Source organism: Pseudomyrmex gracilis, unplaced genomic scaffold (genome assembly GCF_002006095.1).
Source record: "Pseudomyrmex gracilis isolate BER0280 unplaced genomic scaffold, ASM200609v1 scaffold_214, whole genome shotgun sequence".
NCBI lineage: Eukaryota > Metazoa > Arthropoda > Insecta > Hymenoptera > Formicidae > Pseudomyrmex > Pseudomyrmex gracilis.
In genome coordinates this window covers 240868-259829 of record NW_018020798.1, presented here as the reverse complement: position 1 = coordinate 259829, position 18962 = coordinate 240868, and the positions used below count along the sequence as shown (strand labels likewise).

The following is an 18962-nucleotide window of genomic DNA, read 5'->3' as shown; positions in this document are numbered from 1 at the left end:
TGGCTAAAGATCGGCGCTGATTGGCCTGATTTACTCAATAATTACTCCTTTATTATAAATAATAGAAAAAAATGGTTCAGGACTTTTTGACTCAGTTTTATTCCTTCTATCTGCCTACGAGAGATTGTACGGCTATTCTGGGACACCCTGTATATATACGTGTGTAAATAGAATTGTGTGTCTGCGTGCAAGGTTTTTATTTGCATATATATAATGTTTGAATTTATAATAATAATGTGTGCTGTGAATCATTCGAAAAAAAAAACAAAACACGCAAATATATATATATATATATATATTTTAGTCCCTCTCAATTAGCCACTGTTACATCAGCAGAAAATGACAAGGACACCTAGAATATCTTAAAATATAAATGGTATCTAGAAATACAAGTTCTTAAGATTTATTTAAATATATTCCTGGTTACTACATTCCGATTTGACGATTCTGCATTATTAATGGATACAAAACAGAATATCACTGTTTATATTTAACGTCGTCCAGCCAAAATGTTAGTAGTCAGTCGATCTTTGCACTGCGAGCATTGTACACCAAATAACTAATATACAATACTACTCGATTTAAAGCTAATCAGTTCCATAAATTTAGTTTCGTGTACGTGAAAAAAAACAGTAATATNTAATCACACATCNCAGTTTTGTGTCTATTAGATAAAATAAAAAATTATATTTATATTACTTTCAATTGTAATATATATATATAGTTTGTGCATCCAAAATAGTATACAAAAATCGAATGCTACTAAATGGTAAAATGTTGAAGTTAGAATATGTGTCTCGTAAAGAAATATTGAAACAGCTAAAAGGTAACGAGCAACTGTTGGACGAATTATCGGAGAAACTACGATTATGGATAAACCAGCACCCTCATCTTCCTCAAAGTTTGTATTTTAACGTTCAAATTTTTGCAACAAAGTAATATATTAATATGATTACTACTTCGTCATATCCAAATTAACCTTATTGAATAACATTATTGTTAAAAACTTCTGTGTAAGATCACACATTGTTTTGTGTTAGATATTTCCGATCGACGATTGAAGTATTTCGTTTCTGCAACGAAGTTTGACTTTGAAAAAGCTAAGGAACGGTTGGATTTGTATTGCTCCATTCGTAACTGGATTCCTGAAATTTTTGACGATTTTGATCCGTTAAGCGATAGCATAATTCAATTTCGTAAATGCATGTAAGTATTGTGCTCAAAGATCAAATTAGAAGTTACATTGCGTGAACGATGTACATTTAATTGATATTTCTTTTTTAATAACAAAATAATATCTTTAGACATTAATTATATAATAAAATTTATTGACANATAAAACTGCTTAGTAATTGCAAAGTATTTGAATACACTGATAAGGGATTTATTTTAGACAGTTCGTATATTTACCAAAGTTAACATCAGAACAGTATAGACTATGTTTTGCGAGAATAATAAACAAATACGCCGCAACATATGATATGTGGATACTAATAAAGTATGTGCAAGTTTTACTACTTACAAACTAATTTACTTAATATACATATAATTATTTACTAAATATAAATAAAGTTTTTTGGAATTATCAAAAAATATTTTAGTAACAAATGCTTTGAAACATTATTTGTTTCTAACTTACAGATACATTCTCATGATGTATGAAATGCCTATGAAGGAAAATATAGTAGACACCTCCATTATTCTGGTTATCGACTACAAAAATCTACGCATGTGTCATGTAAAAAAAGTTACTCCTATTGTATTAAAACAGTTGGACGTCGTTTTGGTACGTAATTTTGTTGGTACTACATACATATATACATACATTATACATAAACTTTTACAACTTAATTTATAGTATTATGTGTACATTATTTATATACATATTGAGTATATATTTTTTATTATTTAGAGAGCATATTGTATAAGAGTTAAACACATTTATATGGTCAATGCTCCTGCTTATAGTGAAATAATGCTAAAAATGATAAGAACAGTAATGAAAGCACCACTTATTCAAAGAGTAAGTATAAAAACCGTATAAAACAATTTAATTCGTATAGATTATAGAATTTTATTTGTATATATTATTGTTACTTATTTAGAATATTTGCAATTGATGATAATATTTTAGATGTCTGTTTTTACATCTGGAGTGGAATCATTGTATGAAAANATACCAAGATCTTTTTTTCCATCGGATTATGGTGGTGATCAACCGTCAATGGACACTTTAACAAGTACAAAAACNTNTAATAGTTATTTAATATAAATACTTAAATTTAAATGTTGTATATATAACATGTATTTTAACATATATTATATAGAATGTAAATTACAAATGTTTAGGATATTATACATTTTGTTATAGATATGTGGTATACAACTTTAGTTGAACGAAGAAATTGGTTTCTGCGACAAAAAGAACTTAAAACCGATGAATCTCGTCGATCTGAATCTTCCATAATAAATTCCAACGATTTCTTCGGAATTTCAGGAACATTTCGGAAGTTAGATATTGATTGATACGAAAAATACCAAGGTATAAAAAACTGCACTATCTAAAAAACACAATAAATATATGATTTACCAGAGAAGAGATAATTTAAGAGAAGAACTTAAGTCACATTTTTGTAATTTAGTTGAGAGCGATTTTTCAGATCGAAACATGCGTATATTTCTTTGTACGCTTATAACAATTTGTATATCTTAGAATTTATCAAAAATGTCTCTTTCGCTTTGGATAATTAAATAACTTAGTTTGAATTACCAAATAACATCGAAAACAGAAAATTGAAAAAAAATGGACTTATCAAGTTCTTACTATTATATGGTAGATATCAAATAGTCACTTTGTGCAAAGAATTGTTTCGTTTGCAAAAGAGAGCAAAAAGCATCACGAATGACTAAAGAAAATCGGATTATCACACAGTCTGTACCTACTTATTTTCAATTTTCAACAACCGAAGAAAGCGCTAGAAGTTGTCCTTATCTCGCGCCAATCCGCGAAGACTTACACCGGCTCTGCGGGTATCGCAAAATCTCTCTAAATGGAAATTCGCTGTAGCGAAGTTTCCTCGCTTTCCTATATGCCTCAACACGTTGTCCTCGGTAGACTGATGAGCATGCATACGGAAACTATTCCGCTTGCTGCTCGTCGGTGTGCAAAGAAAGGGATCGAGATAATTCCTTGAGAATTTCGCATATTGTTGCTCGAATTAAAACACTCATTTGTTAAAACGATATAATACCGGAAATAACTCATGTGTCGTTTGCTGATGATGCTTTCAAGTACACAACGTTCTTCTCGACGCTCTTTATAAATCCTTGAGATAAATTAACAATGCATCTTATAAATATCAGATTTTTTGTACATTATGATAAACAACTTCTTATTCTTCAACATAGTTGCAATGTGAAACAAGAATCAAGTTATAATTATTAAAACAAGTTTACATATATAATTATAGGAAAAGATAATTATATAAAAACCATATTTTAAAAAATAAAAAAGAAATGTTGAAGAAACTTCATACATTTTACCACACTGTACTTCTTATTTTACAAATCAAGGAAACAAAAGTTTTTAGTCGAGCAAATTAAAACTAGGAAAACACGAAACAGATATGTGAGCAGCTTGATTGTAAAACATAAAAAAATAGATTGTAAAACGACCTGGAGATTTTCTGAAATAACAACAAAACGCATGTGTAATGCGCGTATGTAACGTTGACTTTGCGCGACATATCGTCTCTTACACGTTTAATTAGAAGTGACTCTACCTATATATAGCACATACACACGAGTCTAAGAATATGTGTTAGTTTTAGTTCACATAGATTGACACATCGATTGGTAAAATACAATAAAACAAAAACACGTAATAAATACGATTTGGAGTAAAGTGTAATAAAGTAGTTACTTTAGCTAAAAGTTAATATTAACTGTGTCGTGGAATATATATATTTACACAATATACACATCATACTGTTATTATATCGATTACTAATCGTCATATGCAAATTGCGTTTAAATGTCAATATCATTCTATAACATGTTATGCTTACAAAAAACACACGACGATTATCTTCTCGGAAAGAGAGAGAACGAGATCGTATCTCCAGATAGATCGTAAAGGAGAACTGAATAACAGGAAAAGCAATTGTGCTCGTATGTTGACTGAAGAAGGGAATCCTTCGCGTAGACGTCGCTAGTTGTCGTAAAAGTGCAGTGCGTTGTAGGTGAATATTCTGCACGCTATTTCCCTCCTCGATGCAGTCTCGTCTGCATAGTAAAATTCACTTACCAAAATGTCCGAGGGCTTGCACCGAGAAAAATCCCGCGAACTTGCCGATGAATAATGGATCTCCTATTTCGGGGATCTCAGAACGAAGCTTTCAAAGACAGTACGCATCGCTGATTTCCTTTTTGAAATTTATTCTTCATTCCGATGTGCTACGCCATGAGAAATGTATACAAAATGTTTTTGCAGAAACGCACGAAATAGCTCCTTACTATATTATGAGTTGTGTTGCGACATTTTCCTTTTCTCGCGGGTCTCATGCGAATCTTTTCACTAGAAATACATTTTAAAGTTTTACAACTTACTATTGTCGCAATAAAAACTTTGGTTTTATTACAATATAACGTTAAAAAAAACAAACAGAAACAAAACTGATTTATGTGTACGATATCATGTTATTAAATAAAGAGAAAACATAAGTGAGGTGACAATAAGTTAGAATATATTTTAGATTGCGTTAATATTAAAACTGTGTATCAAAAAGCGAGAAAAAGAGAGATAGAGAGAGAAAAAGAATATACGTGAACTATATTTATTAGATATATCAAGAAGATAAATTATTAAGTAGAGTTATATATGAATGTTATTCTATCATATACATGTACCGGGATACTCCAACTTGTTCTAAGAAAATACTACTTTATCTTGGTTATTGTGACACTAGTGTTAACGCTGTAAAAATTAAACCGAGCTTTTAAAAATTCCAATTTTCGTGAATTGGTGCTAGTTATGCATTAAACTTATCGTCGGATCTTCAGGATGAAACGACTGAACGAAAAAAGGTTTTTTGCTAGTGCTAACAAAGTAAAATGCAATTTTAAGCCTTGATCCGAACAGCTGCTCGTAAAATTTACGACTGCACTCTTGTTTGTGCTGCAAACTTACATCTACTGTTGTATTGTAGCTGTTCTAGGAAGATAAGACAGTAAAACTTTGTGAAAAATTATTATAATTATAACAATTACGATAACGACGATTAAATGTCGCCGATCTACATTATTAACATATTTGAGAAATTATAAAATATAAAACTAGAAAGAAAGAAAAGAGGAAATCAGAAATATATTTAAAAAATTTGTAGATTTCTCACTTAAAATTATTAACATTATTCGTATTTTACACAAATCTGCGAGTTCTAAAATAATCTGATTTTTTTAAAAAAGTATATTAGATTTTTGTATACTAGATGTAATGAATTTAATAAACATATGCATGTATATATATATATATATATATTATATACATATATATATATCGCGTGTTATCGTAACTCATACTCGAAAAGAAAGAGCTTTTATCCGAAATTTATCGTAAAATCTCTTGAATTCGTATTCACGTCGCGATACCGCGCTGCGCGAAATACGATCGTCCACTGACAAAGCTTAACGGGTAAAGGTGAAATCGATAAATTCCGATCGGCATCGAATAGATGATCCCGCGCAATCGCGCGCACAGAGATTTAAAAATCACCTCTGGAGAAAATTTGCCCGCGTGGATAAAGTTGCTCTTCGCCGGTCGATCACGATCGTATTTCGAAGCGTGAGAGAGAGAGAGAAAGAGAGAGAGAGAGAGAGAAAGTGTGTGTCCTTTATCCCTCTGGTTCTCTCGCGATCACAAATGCGCTATGCCACACGAGCCACGTACAATCGCGTGCACACGTGGCGAATGACCGGCGGTGAATCGCCCTGGAAAACCGCGTGTCGGACGGCGCGCGGATGGCGTGACAGGGGTACGACCGAAGTACGTGGGACATAATTCAGTTTTACGAGCCGTGCTCTACGCCTTCGTCTCTGTTATTTATATAAAAGTACCGCGACGGAGGGGGTGCGGAAAACCCTCTCGCCAAATCGCGAGCTGAATCCATCGTTCTATTTATTATCGTCGACCTCGTTGTTGTTGCTCCGTGCCCGGAGGTTCTCTCGCCCTTTCCGCTTCGGTCCAACTACCGCGGCAACCGACCAGTCTACGGTCTCTTTACTCACATAGAAACGATTCGTCCTTTTTCCTCTCCTTTCCTCCCCCCCTCTCCCCCCGTGCGTTTTGCTCACCGCCGCGGCAAGTCGGTTGCGGCTTAACAAGGAATTATTTATTGGACAAGTTTCTTCGGAAGAAACTTCCGCCACCGCGCCGGTTGAGACATGTGAAAATACATACGTATATTGGCGCGATAAAGTGGTCAGCGAACGATAACGTATAGCGCGCGAACGATTTTCGACGATTTGTTCGCGAATGTTATTTATGCCACGGTGTTACCCGCGCGCGGTTTACGCGTGTTGTGTGTTTGTTTTAGACCTCGTGTTAAAACATGGATGCGTTAAAATGCGACTTTATTAAATATTTAAATCTAGAAAAAGTATTGACCTGACTCTTTCTGGCGCGCAAGAATTAAACAAACACTGTAGCATGATCGTGTTTGAATGTAAGTGTGTATCAGATGATTTAGTCAATACAGAACACGTAATTTTGACCTAGAGTTGCAAATAGTTATTTATGCTAGTGCGAATAGTACAAGTGATACGGTATGCATTTATCAATGACGTTTCTCACTGTTGTATTCTACAGTCGCTGAATATAACATCAAAATGTTCATATTCAGGCGAGAGTATCGTTTCGAATTTTGATATAACCGCATCGGTGCGTAGCTAGGAAATTCTATTATCTCCTCCCACATAATAATAATCCAATTATACAAAGCGTATCGCCAATTGAAAGTTATTGACATGATAGAACAATAATTTGGATATAATGCACTTGTTGTTATCCGCAAAAGACAAAATAATATAATCAAACACGAGAATTGCGTTTTGATTATACATGAATCTTTAAAACCTCAATCTTCCATTAAATTAAATACTCTGTGGACACCAGATTTGTTAATAATAAATGAACAATTTTGCTACAGTTCAAAATGAACAAATACGTATTATGAAGCGTAAAGAGCTATAGTTTTACGGATCGGTGAGTTAAAATAACTTCTGTACTTAATTAATACCGCTTCTCCGCCAAGGCTATGTTTCATTTTTAATTTCTTTGCCGGATGTAATAGCACTTCTTATTGCGCTATAAAAACTTAATATTTTGCTTAATATCGCAGATGTCGACGATACGTAAGAAACCTAATAGCAAATAACGAACGCAATTTAGAAATACAATTGTGGCTGTCCAATTTAATTTTAATCCCACTTTAACGTTCGCGTTATTCGAAATTATACGTATTATTAAAATCTAGATTGGTGAAAAAAACTTTTTTCGCGTTGCTACGTATGTGTTTCCGCTCTTTCGTCAATAAAAATGTATCTTACCGCATTTAAGACAATTCGCGCTTAATGTATTAACATGACCAAGAAGAATGTAAAAAAATTTTAAAAAATTGATTAGAGAGAAACTCTGTCTCTCTAAATACTTCTATTTAAATATTACGTAATAAACTTTGCATATACACTTTTTTTTGCTAATATTTCTTTCTTGTCATTTAGAAGGTGTGTTATAAAACCGAATATAAAATACAGCTCACTTTCGCTCGCTAGCTGAATAGCGGCAGCATAGTACGTAACGTGGATCAGGCTACTTGAGCTCAACAACTATGCTAAAACTTCACCGTGAATCAATGAAGTGACGGCAGGTAATGACGCTCGACGGAGTTCGGCTCTCCATTGCCGCAGCAGCATCTATTCTCATCTCTCTCTCTCTCGAGCTCCGTCCATCCTCCGTCGACCTCACCATGAAATCCACTTTGACGCCATTGCCGAAGCCGAGTGCCATCCTCCCTTCGAACTGAGGCGCCTTAGATATTGATGAACCAATTTCTACAATTTCAGGCTCATCGCCCACGCACGCGTAAACAAAAACGGAAATGACGCGGTCAATAATCGACAAATCGATTGTAAAACCTAACCACGCGATTATTTGCATTTGCGTGAATATGTATAAGAATTTGCGGTGTATCGTATAAAAACGTGTATTTCTTGTTATTACGTGTGCGTTCGTCTGGTTAAATATTTTTTTTTTGTTTGCTTTAGCAAAAGCGAAATAATATTTTCAATCATCTCTCTGTACTATCGCCTTAGCTGCAGGCGTTGATGCTTCGCCTCCATTGTTCGGCAAAAGGGATGATAAAGACAAACCATTATTGTCTTCCTTTGTCATCTATCGACCGGCACGACTCAGTCAGCGAAATCGACTTCCACCTCGTTTGTCCGGATAAAAATGTACAGATAACAAAACTTGGCCTACAGGAAATAATCCAGCTGCAATTTTTCATTCTTCATGACTTTATGTGTGTATGATATCTTTAATTACTCCAAATATAAATGCAACAAATTGGTCAGCAAAATTTTTCAAAGAAATTGCCGATATTGTCATAATTCAAAACTTACTTTTCAACAGATAACATTCACTGTTATTAAGCAACCGTACAACGTACATGCACATTCTGCAAACTATCGACTGCGCGCAGCTTTTTTTACTGACCATCATGCATGCAGACACCGAGAAAGGGTTGGACGATAACAAGCACGCAGAACATGAATATTTTTTTTTTCTATTTTTGAAACTTTTTCCGTCCTGTACAACACACACGTAACAAAGAATGCACCATACATCGAGCTTGTGTGCAACGTGAGCATAGTCGTTTGAAGCAAGTTATTATAATTTTTTTTTTTTTTGTAATATTCCGCGTGCGTTCTAAGCTCGCATTTAATAATTTTACTGATGGATAGATCTGAACAATTGTTTTTATTTAATGAACGTTTTTAATGAATTTTGAATGTATATAAGAATGCAAATCAGAAAATCAAAGCAGATTCTCTAAACCAAATACCGTATTTTCTATCCCATTGGTAATAACAATATTGCAGCGCTCATAAATAATAATACGAGTTTTATATATTTTTAAAATGCATGTTTGTTGTTCTCGTTATTTATGCGAAAAATACAATTCAAATATAAATTAAGTTTTAATGCCATGATCTAACATTCTGACACAACAACGCAATTCTTAATTTAACGAAGTATTTAAACGGCTAAATACATCGCTCTGTAGGTTTCAACATTTTCGGTCACAAGTTTCTTAATCACGCGCGTCGCCACTCGCTTGTTATCATGCAAATTAATTTCGGCGATCAAACCATTGCGCTGTACTATTTACGACAGAGTTAAAAAGATAGATCTCTCTTGATCTTACAAATTGCCATTTAGCTACTTTCAAGGTAAAAATTAATAAATTATTCAATTTTATTTTAAATATATATTTTATTTTAATGCATGTGCATTTTTTTATTCTGTCAAAATAATCGTAAACATCAAGTTGTTAGCATAGTTATAAGTAACATTTATGCTATTCTGTTATTTATTTGTTTTATTGTTAAAAAAAAACTGTCAAGATATTTGTTATAAAGTGAAAAAACAGATTATTTTTATACAAAATATATTCAAATCAGAAGAAATTATACGACGATACTGAACAGCTTGCAGGAACCGACTGTTTGGAAATTAAATTATCGAATAAATTAAAGTCAGAAGTTTTGACTTTATTTTAAGTCGTCATCAGTAGTAGATACTTAATTGGACTATCAATTTTAACTACATGTTTTGATGAATTTAAATTAGTTGTTGTCACAAAGTTGATGTTTTTACTTTAAAAAATATCTCTTTTTCTGACTCATATGTGACAACTTACGTCTTGGAATTTTTTTATTCGATAAGTTACCTGAAAAACATCTTGCAACTTGTTTAGTATCGCCGTATATTTTTTTCTGATTTGGAATCTTCACACTGAACTTGAGGCCACTCCTCTACATTTTTCCATAATATGATATATTATAAATATAAAATATATATTTTCTATAATATATTATTTTTAATAAACGCAGGAATTCATTAAAAAATCTGCTGGCTATTCGTTACACGAGTAACGACGGTGATTATGTTTGCGAAATCCGGACATACGCGTCACGTTAATCGACAAGAAAATCCTACTCCAATTTGATCCTGCAGCCCGACGAAAGGGATGCTCTGGTAAAAGTTGCAATTAATCACGAGTTACGCGCTGATCTTTCCACCGAGGACATAAATTAGCGCCGACATGAAGGTTTAAGCGGCTTAATTGCTACCTACCCAATAAAAAATGCAAGCTGTCTGCCAACTCACTCCACGATAGACTAACTAGAATCACGCGCGTGCGAAAAATTCATCGTATTTTTAATAATTTTCCAATTAATAATATGTGATGTTTAACAGATGATGTTATTATTGTTTTCTTAACTTTCGTTTTAGTCAAATCACATTTGCAAAAAACGAGTTTCAAAAAGTCTTACGTACTATGATTACTTTTTGAACTAAACATCGCGAGAAATGTTTCGCGAGATCACGTACAACTGGTAGTGGTTCGGGAAACTTTGATTTTTCCGATTAAAGGGACAATAGAGAGACGATATCTCGAGTATAGCGTTCCCGTGGGCAACGAACGAAAGAAAGAAAACGTGCAAGCGCCTCTCGCCTGCTTCGGAGTCGCGGCGCGGTCCTTTCTGATCGACCGCTTCCGGTTTCAGAACATAATGCAAGTCGCGTACCGTCCGGAAAATGAGCCCGCGCGTTTCTCCGTTCTCTGATTGGAAAACTACGAATTGCTTCCTGCAAACGATGGATGCTCGCGACAAAACTGGGACAGATGAGAATATTTTTACACACAAAAAATTGCAGATGTGGAAAGTGTCTAATAAAAACAAACACACACACAATTATCATCAATATATGTTCGCTTAACATATTTAAATAATTAATTCCTTTAGTGTTTTTAAAAAACTTCTATTAGTTTGTATTACTTATCTTTACAATGTATCGCACTGATGTAGTCGAGTAACTGCGAATGTTGAGCCGTTATGTCTATACGATCAGAAATCTCTGGGCTAACGATACCGTGTTACTTTAAATCACAAGATTACTCGTCCGCATCGAACTCTTTAGGAGTTTCCTTAACGGTATCGAGTGCGGAGTATATCGAATGGTGGCACGGCCCGAGTTATGACCTGCCTCGGCGCGAGGCCACTTTTCCGAGAGAGATTTTTTTCATTGAGAACTTTTATACCAGACCCCTTATCGCCTCTTCTAACCTTTCCCGGAAATAAAAAGTGGGAGAGAAATACGTCTCGGAGGAGGCGAAGGCTCTGAAGTAATAACCGGCATTTCCGACGAGAAAGAAAATATCACAGACCGAATATTCGGGTAAAAGGGTCTGACTAGCTGTGTTGATCGCACGGTGTTTCACTGACAACATGCGAAAGAGAGAGCGTTAACTTATAATAGAACATGCACATAATTTTCTTGCGCTTGCTAGCATGAACGTGCTGAACCTTGGTACAAAGCACATGCAGTAATCTGCATCTCATCAATTTGACTAATAACCTAAGTTTAATATATATATATATATATGTATATACGTTAAAGTAGAGACACCTACATCTTGTTTCTACTACGCGTTAACGATTCTTTGCAAGTATATACATATATATACACACACACACAATCAACGTAGCACGAAGAATAATTCATCGTTTAGCTGCGAGGGTTTTTAGCTCAAAAAGAGACTCATTATATTTCTCTACATATTATCTTTTAAAATCTTTCCTAGTCGTGGAAGAACCCGTCACTTCTTGTCAGAAGCTTGGCACTTCGCTCTTTTTAAACGCAACAATGAAGCTAGCAATGAGCACAAGCGCGCAAGAAACGGGAATAGTGAAATGAAACGAAAATGAGAAGAACACACGGGTAAAGAGAATTACCGGGACTTAAAATATTGCTCGACGAAGATCCCACCTTCGACCAATTGCCGTGAATAACACTTCCTCTCTTTTCTTGAACATTTCCTTATTTTTATGCTGTGTTTCTTATTCCTGTCTCGAATAAGAACGGAACGTTCGTATCTTACAACTCGGGACGGTAAAATTACGCCGCGCAAATTACGAAAAAACTTACGAAATTACGGAAACGGAACCGTGTCTTTTTATTTTTTGACAATCCAACTTGAACAAAAATATTTTCTTTCTTTAACGAGTTATCCGTTTGATTGTTGTTATCATATTTTTCTTGTTATTTGCTTTGCGCTCTATCGCGGCGTAAAAATCTGCAATCTTCTCGTCGTAATGCCATAAATTACTAGAAAATAATGCGATTATATTTCTATAAGCATAATGGAGAGAAAATGAGCGTGTACGAGTGAAATCGGAGAGAGGGAAAGAGGAATTCTTCATTTATTAGAATATATAATCTCATCTGTGATTGCGGCTCACATTTGCGACAATTGACAAAATAATTAATGAGATCCTTTGTACAGAACAATTCCCCGTAATGCGAGTAAATGGGCAGATCTACGTGGTATAATGCAACATTGCAAGCATAGCGGTCTGATTATTTTATCGCTGATGCGAATAGGCGTGAACACAAAGGCATACACGGTGCATCTGCTTGAAGCTGTTGCAACGGGATAAACTAGTCGGCAAGCAACAGCCTCTGAACGAGAGAGACATTATTCAAAATGTAGTGACACGCGCGCGGCATTCGACAATACTCGAAATTGTACACAGCAATACACGAATGAAAAGCAACACACAACACACGCTAAAACGCGCAGCGTGTGTTCTATATACGTATACACACAATACCCTCTCTCTTCTAAGTACGTACGTTACCGCAGAAAGAAGAAGGATCTTTAGCGCAATGTCGCGGAAGTAATACGCCCGACTCCTTTTTCTTTCGCACAAAATTCGTTTTCTCTTTACCTGTCTTATCTTACCTTCGTCTTTTATATCGAGTGCTCTTTACAATCCATCGACGACCCTTTTTAACTTCCCCTTTTTGTATCGCCGCTTCTTCATACTTGTCCCGTGTAATAGCGCGTCTTACCTCGAAGGCCCTTTGATACTTCTCACTCGCCTAACAAAATGAAAGCGCACCCTTGTACCCACGGTTGATGAAATCGACTTTCGCGATGAAATCACGATCACGACGGAGTTGACGCGAAGGAGGGACGGTCCTTTTTGAACGGAGATTCCGTAGGCAAATAAGATTACAACAGAACTTCAAACAACTCGCGCAGCTACGGACAAAGACGAAATGTGGGGCGCGACACGGCCTGTCAATATAATTGCATAATTATATACTGCTCTATTTTCAATCCAATTGCGTCTTTAATTTTTTTTTTTTTTTTTTGTTTTTAATATAGTTGCAATTTCGAGATAATTATGTTACATCTTCTGTCATTAAAAAATCCATGTGTACCGCAAAGTGCAATGCGCGTTTTTGAGTCGAATGTATCGCATCTATTGTTGCTTCCTTTCCGCGTTGCCGATTGGTTGGTTGATCGAGTCGAGTCGAGTCAAATCAAATCGGTAAGATCGAGAGAGTAAATAATGACAGAAAAGCGATTTTGACAGTTTGTCGTATACATGGAGAAAATTAAAAACGTCACTAAAGTAAAGTCACGTAACAAGAAAGAGTAGAAACACAATACGTGACTAAAGTAACGTAACTGTAATTTATATTATATATACCATTACATAATATATATTATACATATAATTTATTATATTGTATATTTATAATATTATACTTTATATTGTATTATATGTATTATATATATACTAAAGTAAGGTCACTGACCACGGCCGCGCGGCCTTGGCGGGGTCATTGACCTCGGCCGCGCGGCCTTGGCGGGGTCACTGACCTCGGCCGCGCGGCCTTGGCGGGGCACTGACCTCGNGAGTCACTGACCTCGGTCGCGCGACTTTGGCGGGGTTACTGACCTCGGTCGCGCGACTTTGGCGGGGTCACTGACTTTGGTCACGTGATTACGGTATATGTATGTGTGTGAGTGTGTGTGTATTATATATAGATATAGAATATTATATATGATATTCTCGTTTTTACTCTTTTCTTTGTCACGTGACTTTAGTCATATGGTGTTTCTCTACTTCTCCTTGTTACGTGTTATTTTTCCACTCTTCCCTTTTTTTAGTTTTTGAGTTTGATTTTCATGTGTTATTTCTGATATCTCTCATTTGTACTTCATGGGTATTATATGGTTTGTAAGACGTATATATTAGCTGTCATCATATTTTATCGCGGTGACATGTTGTGTCTACTGACGGAATATGTTAAAATTAAAATAATAGCGTGCGCGTAGCGCGCGTCTGTGATGTGCTAGTTTGAGAAATTGTTTATGTAACTCTCGAAAACAGTAGGACATTTTTTAATTTCTTATTATATCTCACAGAGATATAATAAGAAATTAATCGCAACGTGTAATTACGTAACAAACTTCAAATTAAAATTTGCTTTGCATTTCAAAACGCTAGTTATTCCGATAGTTGCGATAACAGATAAAATATTTTCTTATTCTGATAAACAATTTGAATAATTTCCAGTATTAAATCGCGTGCGCGATTATCCTTCCATTTCACAACGGACGGAGCAACTCCCGTTTCTGATTCGACATTCGGTGTATCCCCATTGATCCTAGTCAATCCTTCATTCAGATACGCAATCTCGATACGCCGAGATATCCAGGATGCCTTATGGACAGACAGACTGATCCTGACACACGATGCACGTTACACAAGGGAATCGTACAAGTTGATCTGCACTCTCTACGTGGTCTCTTCGTTCACATTATGCCCTTTCAGCGCGGGATGACATTTTGAAAGAGTCGTCCGGAGAATCTGTACGTGTATGTATGCATGCGTGCGAATCTATACGTTTTACCGAACTTTCATATCGAAAAAATGTTAGTACATATTTCAATTGTAGTTTTGTTTTTTTTTTTTGTGATAACAATAATTTTGTTTGTACTTCAATACACGCACACACGCAAAGAAAGATATAACATCCGATAAAAATATCAAAAACTGACTCGCACATATCCGACATTGAAATAAACAAAACTTCTCGTTTTTTATTTGTTTTTTTTTTTTATCTTTGTGTAGATGGAAAAATACAAACAGAAAATTCTTTCTGTATACCCCACGTACCATTTCAACTCTCAATGCAGCTGCAAGTAGAAGAAACTTGTGCCGAAGCACGTGTGGAAAATCGATAAACGGATACGAGAGTTTCATCGGTGTTGTACACCTTACCAAAACGAAGTGCTCTGTCACGAGTATTGCCGCGTAACACGCCGGCGCGCGTTTCGCGAATTTAGGAAACTCTTTCACGTTCGAAGTTCGAGGTTACCGTTTTTGTCGGCGCAACCGCAGCCGCCGGCCTACGAGGAGCTTTAGCTTCTGAAACCGCTCATTCTACGAACCTGTTTCTTGCCGTTCCGTACAAACACAACCGCAGCGCGCGGCTGTGTTCCCCGGATATAAAAGCGAAAGAATTGGTTTTTACGAGCGGAACACTTCTGGAATACTTGAGCAGAGTAACCCAGAAGCTGCCATCATGATACTTATGCATCTGTCGCACGTTCATTACCTCGGACCAGCATTTATTCGCGAGTTCGGATTCTTAATAAAATTGCATACGACGCTAAAGAACTTCCATGAAGTGGAGGACATGCAAAGTTAATATTTTGTAAATATCTGATAAAGGACGCGGTAATTAAAATTTTGTTAAAAATTAAAACTATATCGCGTCATGTGTTCTAATATATAATGTAATACAGGAAGAGGTTTTACGTTAATTCGGCAAAAACGTTGCAAAAAACAACAAATGTATTGCTGAAGTTGACTTTACCAGAAAAACAAAGTTCTACGAAGTATCGGTTTTGTCTCCGTCTCACGATTCGCTTCTTGTCACACGGTTGCCGGGACTAAACGACCCCACTACAATGGAATGAAATCGTGCTCATTTGTATCGATCTTGCGAGTGACTATTCGCTGCAAGGACAAAGCGTATCTCGCTTTAATCGAACAAAGTACCGCCGCGAATTTGCCCCTACCAGATCTTCGATAGAACTTCGACGTGCCGATTGCCATTGCGGTGTCGCTCGGACGACAGACTTTGAATAGAATGAATAGTCGGGTAAGTGTATAAATGCATGTAAACAATACAAGTTCAAAGAAAATTCTACTATTACTTCCGAAATATACATATATACTAGAAGGTATGTAGAAGTAGTGATGATAATGATAATGATGATAAAGACGGGGCACACGATACAGAGATTTTTATGAGTTATTTCTGACATCTCTCATATGGACATCATGTGTATTATATTGTTTGTAAGACGTATATGTTAGCTGTAATTGCGGTGACAGGTTAAGTTCATTGACACTATACGTTAAAATTGAAGCAATAATAGCGTGCGCGTAGCGAGTACCTATGTTGTGCTAGTATTAGTAAAATTTCTGACTAAACTCACGTGACAATACTTTAGTCACGTGTTTTTGAAAACGTGACTAAAGTAAAGTCAAGTGACAGGGAGAAGAGAAAAAATAACACGTGACTTCGTTGCGCGTGAACTTGGCGCACTATCGTTCCTCTTGATTGGCTTTTCTTATACAAAACTGTCGCACTTAATTCATTCTTTTTGATAATATTTTTGTATTTTTTTCCATTTTCTTTTACCGAAACAATACATAACGGAACATTTCATTAAATTGAGCTCTTTTGTTCTCTCGCTGCTCAGATTATCCAGTGCAATTTCATTCCGCAGCCAGACCGATCGAAGAGTATTGCGCGGTCTCGATTGCCGTCTAAACGTAAAATTTCTAAAAGTGACAAATGCGGCTTTCAAGCATGTCATATCTAAAGTGCCGACGACATTGCTCTGAGCGCGATAACGTGGGTGACGCAAACTGAGAAGAAGATAAGCCGTTTAATCCATTACCGGTTAATTGAAGTGAATGTAGAGGTTTTCTATCCAACCGTTTCACGCGCCACTACTATTTGCGGCAAGTGCAAGAAGTCCGGAGTTAATTTTCAAAACAAAAAGTATTATCGCGCTGAAATAAACAGAAATGAGAAGCCGTGACGGAGAATCGTGTTCGAGGAGTGGTGGCTGTAAATGCCGTAAAGTGAAGAGAAAGGGTAGATCTCATTGCTGTCTTCTAATTAAAAGTTATAAACTCCGACAGTCTGTAATACTCCTATTTCGCTCCTTTCTTTTCCAAGGCCTGCGCGCATACCTATCCTTTACACACCAACTCTGCAAAATATTTGTCGCGGCCCGAACCCAACACTCCGGCCTACCGAGATTCGTTGTAGTCGTTTAACTTTAATTGCACGGCTGATAGGACAGCGCTACCCTGCCATTTCAGCTATTTCTGGTTACGGGAAAACAATATGCAATTAAAACGTTAAAAGCAGTGTATATACATATATATGTATATGTATATATTGAGAGAAAGCTAAAGCTTGGATTTTTTTTTTTTTTTGAACACCAGGCACGGAAATTCACACAAAAAAACGCACGGGCTAAAGTATTCTAATCTTTACTTAAATAGCAATTTACGATTATATCGGCAACGAACTGCAATTTGATATTGTTTCGGTAAATACGCTAAGCGCGATTCACCACGGCTACGGTGGTGAAGCGGCTACGCAAGCACGAAAATTACAAACTTGTAGTCACGTCTAGCAACCTCATGAAATCAATTTCAAATGCAAACCCTCGAGCTTTCAAACTTTTTGCGCGCGTGTAAAATATATTAAATATACGAAAATTATAAAATAAACTGTACAACATTTGCGTACACATAACGTCGCGCGATATAAAGAAAAACAAAGTATATAAAAAATAAAAAAATACAAATCTATAAAAACAAATAAAATTCTATATATAATATATTTGTAATGTCGTTTCGTAACGATTGCTTTTTTTTCTCTAACGCGCTCGAGCACTCTCACAATTGTCGTAAACTATTCTTTATTGTTCTCTTATTGCTGTTTAGATCGAAAAAATGATACTCAATAGTCACGGCACGTCATGAAAAAGTATCACCTCTCTCAGCTTAACCTCCATCAGCCGCTTGCCCAATCTTATTCCGTTCTTATGAAACAATATGTGTAACATATACAAGCTTTCGCACGTGAACCTCACTTAAGTGTATTTATGTGACCTTACACATTTATCATTGTTCTGTCGTAAAAAAAACAGAAGGACGACGTAAAGTAAAACATTTATATTCAATCTATCTTCTACCTTGCTCTTTTCTAAAATTTATCATTTTGCTTATCGAATAAAAATATGATGTGATGTGATAAAATTTTAACACGAGAGCACACAAAATATCTCAAACGATGTACGTACACCGGCCGTTAATTCTGCAAGATGACAAAAAGTTTGATTTACCGTCGTGTAATTAGCAAAAGGACAAGTAAAGCTGCTCTATTAATTCGAAACGTCTCAAAGACAATCTTCTATCTATGCAGCCGCGTTGGAGTAATTGTTAGTAGTAACGATATATCTCGGCTTCAGGTATGTGAGAATAACAGCGTCTACGTGCACCTAGCCAGAGGGATGCTTAATTAAACGTTCGTGTTAATTGCTGGGACTTTGCGTCAACCCTCGACCCGCGCAATTCCGACGCTATGCAGGAAGAACTTCCGGTTTCCATCGGTACTAAATGGAGCGGCACACGTACAGTCACACCTTGCACGTGTATATCACTGGCGCGCTTTGCATTATTTTCAGAAAATGCATACTCATGATTTAATGCTTAATTAA

At 35.8% G+C, this 18962-nt stretch overlaps 1 protein-coding gene across 2 annotated transcripts; it reads left to right on the top strand.

Annotated features, from left to right (window-relative positions):
• The first annotated feature begins 534 nt into the window (after nucleotides 1–534).
• LOC109858593 (alpha-tocopherol transfer protein-like) lies at nucleotides 535–3444 on the top strand. 2 transcript variants are annotated; one of them, XM_020436019.1, is made up of 7 exons: nucleotides 535–901; nucleotides 1041–1206; nucleotides 1394–1498; nucleotides 1642–1786; nucleotides 1913–2023; nucleotides 2135–2240; nucleotides 2372–3444. In XM_020436019.1, exons 1-7 carry the CDS (start codon nucleotides 757–759, stop codon nucleotides 2524–2526), a joined length of 933 nt encoding a protein of 310 aa, XP_020291608.1. In that variant the 5' UTR covers nucleotides 535–756; the 3' UTR covers nucleotides 2527–3444. The 2 variants fall into 2 exon arrangements, with proteins under 2 accessions (XP_020291608.1, XP_020291609.1); XM_020436020.1 differs by lacking the exon at nucleotides 1394–1498.
• Nucleotides 3445–18962: the final 15518 nt, after the last annotated feature.